Source organism: Scyliorhinus canicula, chromosome 11, assembly GCF_902713615.1.
Source record: "Scyliorhinus canicula chromosome 11, sScyCan1.1, whole genome shotgun sequence".
NCBI lineage: Eukaryota > Metazoa > Chordata > Chondrichthyes > Carcharhiniformes > Scyliorhinidae > Scyliorhinus > Scyliorhinus canicula.
In genome coordinates this window covers 4,417,600-4,427,124 of record NC_052156.1, presented here as the reverse complement: position 1 = coordinate 4,427,124, position 9,525 = coordinate 4,417,600, and the positions used below count along the sequence as shown (strand labels likewise).

The window sequence follows — 9,525 nt, the reverse complement described above, 5'->3', positions numbered from 1 at the left end:
GCCCGGCCCCTACAGCTCTCTGCGGTAACGGCCCGGCCCCTACAGCTCTCTGCGTTAACGACCCGGCCCCTACAGCTCTCTGCGGTAACGGCCCGGCCCCTACAGCTCTCTGCGGTAACGGCCCGGCCTCTACAGCTCTCTGCGGTAACGGCCCGGCCCCTACAGCTCTCTGCGGTAACGGCCCGGCCCCTACAGCTCTCTGCGGTAACGGCCCGGCCCCTACAGCTCTCTGCGGTAACGGCCCGGCCCCTACAGCTCTCTGCGGTAACGGCCCGGCCACTACAGCTCTCTGCGGTAACGGCCCGGCCCCTACAGCTCTCTGCGGTAACGGCCCGGCCCCTACAGCTCTCTGCGGTAACGGCCCGGCCTCTACAGCTCTCTGCGGTAAAGAATCCCACAGATTCACTCCCCTCTGAGAGAAGAAATTCCTCCTCATCTCTGTCTGAAATGGGAGACCCCTCCTCACTCTGAGGTTCTGCCCTCTAGTCCCAGACTCTCCCACAGGGGGAAACGACCTCTCAGCATCGACCCTGTCAAACCCCCTGTGAATCCGAGATGTCTCAAAAAGGCCGCCTCTCATTCTTCTAAACTCCAATGGGGACAGGCCCAACCTACTCAACCTCTCTCCTCACAAGACAATCCCTCCACACCCGGGATCAGCCCAGTGAACCGTCTCTGTGCTGCCTCCATTGCCGGTATATCTTTCCTTGGATACGGGGAACAAACCTGTTCACAGTATTCCAGGTGTGGTCTAACTAGTTCCTTGTATAGTTATAGCAGGACTTCCCTATTTTTATTCTCCATTCCCTTTGAAATGAAGGCCAACATTCAATTTGCCTCCCCTATTACCTACTGAGCTTGCGGGCTAGCTTTTTGCGATTTATACACAAGAATCCCGAACTCTCTCCGTGCTGCAGCTTTCTGCCATCTCTCTCCATTTAAATAACATTCAGCTCCTTTATTCTCCCTACCAAGGTGCATCGTTTCACATTTCCCGACATTATATTCTATCTGCCAAGTTTTTGCCCACTCACCTGACCTGTCTAGATCCCTCGACAGAGGGGCAGGCAGAGGTGTCGTAAAATTATCGATTATCGACGAATAATCCAGAGACCCCGACTAATTTTCTGGGGACCTGGGTTCTATTCCCACCAGGGCAGATGGTGAAATTTAAATTCAATAAAAAAAATCTGGAATTAAAAGTCTAAAGATGGCGAAAGTTGTCGATTGTCGTAATAACCCATCTGGGTCACTAATGTCCCTTTAGGGAAGGAAATCTGCCGTCCTTACCCGGTCTGGCCTACATGTGACTCCAGACCCACAGCAATGTGGTTGACTTTAAATTCCTTCAGGGATGGACAGTAAATGCTGACCCAGTGGAGTGACGACGGAGCTGCACTCCGTAAGCCTGTTGGACTTTAACCTGATGGTGAGACTTCATACTGTGCCCATCCCAGTCCAACGCCATCATCTCCACATCATGTCCATCCCTACTAATATACTACCCTCAACACCATGGGGCTTGGTCTTATTAAATAGCTTTTTATCAAATAAATTTAGAGTACCCAAATATTTTTTTCTAATTAAGGGGCAATTTAGCGTGGCCAATCCACCTACCCTGCACATCTTTAGGTTGTGGGGGTGAAACCCACGCAGGCACGGGGAGAATGTGCAAACTCCACACGGACAGTGACCCAGGGCCGGGATCGAACCTGGGACCTCGGCGCCGTGAGGCAGTGGGGCTAACCCACTGCGCCACCGTGCTGCCCTTATTAAGTAGCCTTTTGTGTGGTACCTTATCGAACGCTTTTTGGAAATCCAAGAATACAACATCTACTGATTCCCATTATCTATCCTGCTCATTACCACCTCAAAGGATTCTAAAAGGTTTATCAGACATGATTTTTCCTTTGTGAAGCCATGCTGACTCTATTTGATTTTATTATGTATTTGGAAATGTCAGCATGGCTTCACGATGGGAAAATCATGTCTGATAAATCTATTAGAAGCCGCTGCCTCTACATCCTTTCTAATGCACTCTAACATTTCCCAATGGCAGATATTAAGCTAACTGGCCGATACTTACCTGTTTTTTGTCTCCTTCCCTTTTTGAATTCAGGGTCGGGATTCTCCCACCCCACGGCCAGACCGGAGAATCACCAGGGGGTGGCTTGAATCCCGCCCCCGCCGGCTGCCGAATTCTCCGGCGCTGGGGTTTTGGCAGGGGGCGGGAATCGTGCCGCGCCAGTCGGCGGCAGCTGGCAGCAGGCCCCCCCGGCGATTCTCCGGCCCGCAATGGGCCGAGCGGCCGCCTGTTTAAGGCTGGACCTGGTACTTACCGGCGGGACCTGGCTCTGCGGGTGGCCCCCGGGGTCCTCGGGGGGGGGGGGGGGGGGGGGGAACTGGCCCCGGGGGGGGGCCCCACGGTGGCCTGGCCCGCGATCGGGGCCCACCGATCCGTGGGCGGGCCTGTGCCATGGGGGCACTCTTTCCCTCCGCACCGGCTGCTGTGGATCTCCACCATGGCCGGTGCGGAGACCAATCCCCCTGCGCATCCGCTGGGATGATGCCAGCACACGCTGGCGCTCCCGCGCATGCGCCAACTCGCGCCAGCCGGCGGAGACTCTTCGCCGCTGGTTGCCGCGGTGCCAACCCTGCCACCGCCGGCCTAGTCCCTGAAGATGCGGAGGATTCCGCACTGTCCGGGCGGCCTGACGCCGGAGTGGTTCATGCTACTCCCCTGCACTGGGACCGTACGCCCCGCCGGGTAGGGGAGAATCCCACCCGAGGTGTTACATTGGCAGTTTTCCAATTCTCCGGGACTTTTCCAGAATTTATGGATACTTGGGAAATGATTACCAGTACATCCACTATCTCTGTAGCTACTTCCTTCAGTACCCTAGGATGTGAGCTATTTATCCAGAGGGCTTATCAGCCTTTAGCCCCATTAGGTTCCCAAGTATTTATTCTCCAGTGAAAACTGTTGTATTTATTTCCTCCCCCCATTCTGGTCCTTGATTATTTAGCTTATTTAGAATGCTGTTCATATCTTCTATCATGAAGGTGGCAGGAAAGTATTTGTCTAACTCCTCTGCCATTTTGTGTGTGGTGATCTTTGTGAGGAGTTTCCTGGATGGAAGGCGTACTGATCACAAAGACACACAAAACTCTTTTGAAGAACTAAACTAATTTTATTAACACTCCTAAATCTGAGTTTGACACTTATTCTGAATAGCAAATATACATGTAAAAATTAAACTACACTCACTAACACTAACGGCATCTACTAATTATAACTATTATGTCTGAACTAACTCTGCAATACACTATGAATCTTATCTTCTTCAGCTCCAATCTAATCTCCTCCCCTTAACATAAGAACCAGTGCAATTTATAGTACTGTCCCTTTGCTCCCTCTAGTGGCTAGGCTTAACATAACATTAACTCTTCACATGCTGTACATTTGTATAATGTCACATCCTGGTTTCCCATTACTAGTTCCCCAGTCCCATTCTCGAAGAGTCTGATGTTCATTTTGGTCTCTCTCTTTCTTATTATACATTTAAAGAAGCTCTTACTGTCCAAGTTTATATTACTTGCTACTTTACTCAGTTTATCTTCTCCCTCTTTTTTTTATCACTTTTGTTGGTTTTTCAAAACCTTCCTAATCCTCTGATTTACCTCTAAGCTTTGCCACATTTTTAATTCTGTTTAATACTATCCTTAACATCCTTGGTTAACCAACCGTGATTAATTTATCCTCTTCCTGGAATTGTGCTTCCTCATTGGGACATACCTTTGTTGTGAATCATGAACTGTCTTTACTGCTAAACTCTTTCCCCCAGACCATTCCAGCCAATTCTTCCTCCATTCATTATGATTACCCTTATTAAAGTTTTGCACATTTATTTCTGACCCAACCTGGTCGGTGATGTGGGTGAACCTCCTACCTGCGAGGTAGTGCCTCCAGTGCCGTATAGCTTCCATGGTGGCTTGAGCTTCTTTTTCGACTGAGGAGTGTCGAAGTTCCGAAGCGGAGAGGGTTCGGGAGAAGAAGCCGACTGGTCTCCCTGCCTGATTCAGAGTGGCGGCGAGAGTGACCTCTGAGGCATCGCTCTCCACCTGAAAGGGGACGGATTCATCCACCGCCCGCATGGCCGCTTTGGCAATGTCTTCCTTGAGGCAGGTGAAGGCCTGGCGCGCCTCAGCTGACAGAGGAAAGAGTGTGGCCTTAAATAGTGGGCGGGCTTTGTCCGCATACTGAGGGACCCACTGGGCGTAATAAGAGAAGAATCCCAGGCACCTCTTGAGGGCCCTGGGACAATGAGGGAGAGGGAGTTGTAAGAGGGGGCGCATACGGTCCAGGTCGGGGCCCAGGACTCCCTCTCTCTGTCTCTTTCTGTCTCTCTCTCTCTGTAGTACCCTCAATAACGACGCAAGAGAGTAGAACGGTAAAGAAGGCTTTAATAAGCTGAGAACTAGCATGGTGTCGAAACGGGTGCTTACTGGGTGCCGCATACAGAGCAGCCCCTTATATACAACTCCCTGGTGGGCGGAGCCGGAGGCGGAGTCCCACAGGGTTCCAAGCCCGGTCTTAAAGGGGACATCACCTTACATGATGATGAGGGTACAGTAACACAGTAACCATTCATCACATTCACCCCCTGTTTAAAAAAACACAAAGTCCGGCGGGGGTGAAGTGGGATCACAAATCTGTTCGTTTCGGCGGCTGGATCGTCCTCGTCAACCTTCTCAGCTTGGGCGGTGGTGCGGCGGACACGGGCGTCTTTGGTGAGGGTACATCCGGGAGCACGGCGGTCGGAGCTTTGTTCCGGGTCGGGGTGGGGGTCAGGGCGTAGGGGGATAGCTGGGGGTGGGGGTAGCGGTGCCGGCATCGGAGGGGGGTGTGGAAGGGGGTAGCGCGCAGTCGGTGTCCACCGACAGAGAGGCGGACCGGGGGGGGGGGGGGGGGGGGGGGGGGGGGGCATCAGTGGGTGCCAGGTCCCGCAAGGAAACCATGAGAGGGGGGGCGTCTGTGGTACGGGAACCAGCAGGTGCCAGATCCCGGAGGGAAACCGTGTCTTGCCTGCCGTCAGGGTGCTGGACGTAGGCATATCGGGGGTCTGCATGTAGCTGACGGACCTCTCGACCAGGGGATCCGTTTTATGGCTTCTCGTGTGCCTCCGGAGAAGAACAGGTCCCGGAGTCGTCAGCCAAGGTGGAAGCGAGATCCCGGAGATGGACTTCCTAGGGAAGACAAACAAGTGGTTGTGAGGGGACTCATTCGTGGCCGTACAGAGGAGCAACCTAATGGAGTGCAGGGCATCGGGTAGGACCTCCTGCCAGCGGGCGATAGGGAGACTCTGTGACCGTAGGGCCAGGAGGACAGCTTTCCAAACTGTCCCGTTCTCCCTCTCCACTTGCCCGTTTTCCCGCGGGTTATAGCTCGTCGTCCTGCTCTAGGCAATGCCCTTGCTGAGCAGTAACCGACGCAGCTCATCGCTTATGAACAATGTACCCCGGTCGCTGTGGATATAAGCGGGGAAACCAAACAGGGTGAAGATGCTGCGCAGTGCGTGAGGGTGAACCTCCTACCGGCTAGTTATTGCCTCCAGTGCCGCACGGCATCCACAATGGCTTGTGCCTCCTTTTCGACTGCAGAGTGCCGAATCTTGGAGGTGGTGAGGGTCCGGGAGAAGAATGCCACTGGCCTGCCTGCCTGGTTGGGGGTAGCAGCCAGGGCGATGTCTGACGCATATCGCTCTCTGCCTGGAAAGGGATGGTTTCGTCCACCGCGTGCATAGCGGCCTTGATGATGTCGGCCTTGTTACGGCTGAAAGCCGACCGGGCCTCAGCCATCAGGGGAAAAGTCGTGGTCTTTATGAGTGGGCGGGCTTTGTCCGCATATTTGGGGACCCACTGGGCATAATAGGAGAAAAGCCCCAAGCACCGTTTGAGTGCCTTGAGGCTACGGGGGAGGGGGAGTTCTTTAAGGGGGCGCATGCGGTCGGGTCAGGACCTAGGACCCCGTTTTCCACGACGTAGCCGAGGATGGCTAGACGGGTTGTGTGGAAAATGTATTTTTCCTTGTTATAGGTCAGGTTGAGGGCTCGGGCGGTCTGGAGGAACTTTTCAAGGTTTGCATCATGGCCCTGCTGATCATGGCCGCAGATGGTGACATTGTCCAAGTACGGGTATGTAGCCCGCAAGCCGTACTGGTCCACCATTTGGTCCATCGCCCTCTGGAAGACGGAGACCCCATTTGTGACGCCGAAGGGGACCCTGAGGAAGTGGAAGAGTCGGCCGGCTGCTTCGAAGGCAGTATAGGGATGGTCTTTCGTTCAGATAGGGAGCTGGTGGTAGGCGGATTTGAGATCGACAGTGGAAAATACCCGGTATTGGGCGATCTGATTGACCATTTCTGTTATGCGAGGAAGGGGGTACGCATCGAGCTGCGTGAAGCGGTTTATGGTCTGGCTATAGTCCACGACCATCTGTTTCTCTTCCAAGGACCGTACTACCACCACTTGTGCTCTCCAGAGGCTGTTGCTAGCCTCGATAATACCTTCCTTCAGTAACCACTGGACTTCCGACCTGATGAAGGTCCGATCCTGGGCACTGTACCGCCTGCTCCTGGTGGCTACAGGTTTGCAACCGGGAATTCTTAAATTCTGTTCCCTGGACTGTGAGGTTAGCGACGCAGTACCCCTTTGATCTCTACTAAGTGAGACCCGGAGGCCAGGGAGATTCTCTGGTTAACTGGGTGTATAGGGAGGGAGCAGCACCTTACCATGGTCGGGAGTATAAAGCTCTCTGTGCTCCCGGGGTCGATCAGGCAGGATGTCTTGTCTCCATTGATGGGCACCATCGTCGTAGCGGTCAAAAGAGTTCAGGGCCGAGACTGGTCCAGTGTCACTGAGGCGAGTCTTGGCAGAAGCTGATGGATTTCCTCAGGCGGTGTGCGGTCATCCGAATCGGGGTCTTGAGACTCCAGCCAAGATGGCTGCGCCCATGAATCGCACATGGCCGGGGGTGGGCAAGATGGCGGCGCCCATGAATCGCACGTGGTCTCCGGGGGACAAGATGGCGGCGCCCGGGGTCAGTACGTGGCCCGCGGGATCGAAGATGGCGGCGCCCATGGGCGGACGTGGCCTGCAAGGAGGGGAATGGCGGCAGCCCCGGTTCGCCCCCGGGGACAGCGGCGACTGCCCGGGCCAGGCATACCCCCACAAAATGCCCCTTCTTCCCACAGCCCTTGCAAGTTGCGGATTGGGCCGGGCAGCGTTGCCGGGGGTGCTTGGCTTGCCCCCAAAAATAACATCGGGGCCTCCCGGGGTTGCCTGGCAGCCGCACGGCACACGCTTGTGGGGGGTTGGGGGATGCGTCGGAATCGGCTGCGGGTGGGGTCCACGCTGCCCATGGGGATACCGCGCGGTCAGGGGCACACGCTCGGGCGTTGCGGGAGGCTACGTCTAAGGAGCTTGTGAGGGTCTGTGCCTCCTTGAGACTCAGCGTCCTCTTTTCCAGCAGCCGCTGGCGAATCTGAGAGGACAGCATACCTGCAACGAAGGTGTCCCGGATTAAGGGTTCGGAGTGGTCGTTGGCTGAAACCTGCGGACAGTCACAGTCCCTACCTAGTACTATCAATACACGGTAGAATTCATCTAGCGATTCCCCCGGGATTTGTCGTCTGGTAGCTGGACGATGTCGGGCATAAACCTGGTTTACTGGGCGGATGTAGTGTCCCTTTCAACAGGGTCATCGCGGCCGCGAAACCGTCCGCGTCCTTGATGAACGTGTAGATTTCTGGGCTCACCCTTGAGTGGAGAACTTGCAGTTTCTGGTCCTCCGTGGGTATAGTTGTGGCCGTCCTGAGGTATCCGTTGAAACACGCCAGCCAGTGTTTAAAGGTCGCCGCTGAGTTTGCTGCGTGGGGGCTACGTTGCAGACACTCCAGCTTGATGCGGAGCTCCATTCTTCAAATCTAATTCAATAAATTGATGCACGATCAATAACACCCGAAGTGAGATTGTAGGACAGTTGAAGGCTTTATTGAACTAGATGTTTCCCCCAGCAGCACAGGTACAGAATGCAGCAGCTGGGGAAACACAGACTCTTATACTCCGCCTTACTGGGCGGAACCAGCAGGCAGGCTTCACCAATGATCTTACAGTATCAGGTACCTCCAACCTAGGTACCGTAATACCCCTAATACCGACTACCACATAAGACAGTAACCATTCATCACACTCTCTCTGCCTCTCTCTCTGCCCCTCGCTGTCTCTTTCTCTCGCTCTGTCTCTCTCTCTCTCTCTGTCTCTCTCTCTCTTTGTGTGTCTGTCACACTCTCTCTCTCTGTCACACTCTCTCTCTCTGTCTCTTTCTCTCGCTCTCTGTCTTTCTCCGTCCCTTCCTGTCTCCTAAGCTCTCGATGCAGAACCTCTTTCCTCATTCTACCTATGTCATTGGTATCTCTGTGGACCACAACAATGGGCTCCTGCCCCCTCCCATTGCAAGTTCCTGTCCAGCCCAGAACAGATGTGCTGAACCCTGGCACCGGGCACTCTATGCGGGGATTCTGTCTCCTTGTTACAGAGAGAACAGTGTCAATTCCCATCACACTACTGTCCCCTACGACCATTACATTCTTGCGAACTGTGGTGAACCACTGTGCACCTGTATTAGGGGATGTACGGTAGGACCTGCACTACAGGTTCGCCGGTAGCCCCTGCCGGCTAGCTCCGCCCACAAGGAGCCGTATAAATATGCGTGTCCTCCTCCTGATCTGCCATTTCGCCAGCTGCAGCAGGAGGCCACGTATCTGACTGCAATAAAGCCACAGTTGTACCAATCTGAGTCTTTCATACAATTGATCGTCCATCACGTGCTCCTCCCGTTGAATGGTTTCCTGTACCATGGTGCCATGGCCGTCTATCCTCCAGCCCTCGTATCAACATAGGAATTAGGATGAAGTCGGCAATTCAGCCCCTCGAGCCTGCTCCACCATTCAATCAGATCAAGGCTGATCATTTCCTGTTCTCAAATCCACTTCCCTGCCTGGTCCCCATGTTCCTTTAACCCGTTTTATTTATCAGAGATGTGGCCGGGATTCTCCGCTATCCGGCGGGGCGGCCCGGACCGACGGCGAGGAGCGGCGTGAACCACTCCGGCGTCAGGCCGCCCGGACGGTGCGGAATCTTCCACAACATCAGGGGCTAGGCCGGGGCCGGTGGGATTGGCACCACGCCAACCTGCGCCGAAGGGCCTCCACCGGCCTGTGCCAGTTGGCGCCTGTGCAGGAACGCCAGTGTGAGCTGGCGTGATCCCAGCGTCGGCGCAGGGGGGGTTCTGTTCCGGGCCGACCATGGCGGCTGTTACAACGGCCGGCACGGAGGGAAAGTGCGCCCCCACGGCACCGGCCCGCCCACAGATCGGTGCCCCCCCCCCCGGGGACAGATCCCACCGCCCCCCTCCCCCCCAGCCCCGGGGACAGACCCCCGCCCCCCCCCCCGGGGACAGATCCCC

At 55.0% G+C, this 9,525-nt stretch overlaps 2 protein-coding genes across 2 annotated transcripts in view; one reads left to right on the top strand and one right to left on the bottom strand.

Moving 5' to 3' along the window:
- The window catches only part of LOC119973634 (solute carrier family 41 member 3-like), a 34,571-nt gene extending 27,703 nt beyond the window's left edge, over positions 1-6,868 (bottom strand). The window contains exon 1 of the mRNA XM_038812015.1: positions 6,791-6,868. Within this exon, the coding sequence (XP_038667943.1) occupies positions 6,791-6,868 (78 nt within the window). The remainder of the gene's footprint in view (positions 1-6,790) is intronic.
- A 215-nt stretch (positions 6,869-7,083) lies between these two features.
- The window catches only part of LOC119973633 (phosphatidylinositol 4,5-bisphosphate 3-kinase catalytic subunit gamma isoform-like), a 43,413-nt gene continuing 40,971 nt past the window's right edge, over positions 7,084-9,525 (top strand). Inside the window, exon 1 of the mRNA XM_038812014.1 lies at positions 7,084-7,098. Within this exon, the coding sequence (XP_038667942.1) occupies positions 7,084-7,098 (15 nt within the window). The remainder of the gene's footprint in view (positions 7,099-9,525) is intronic.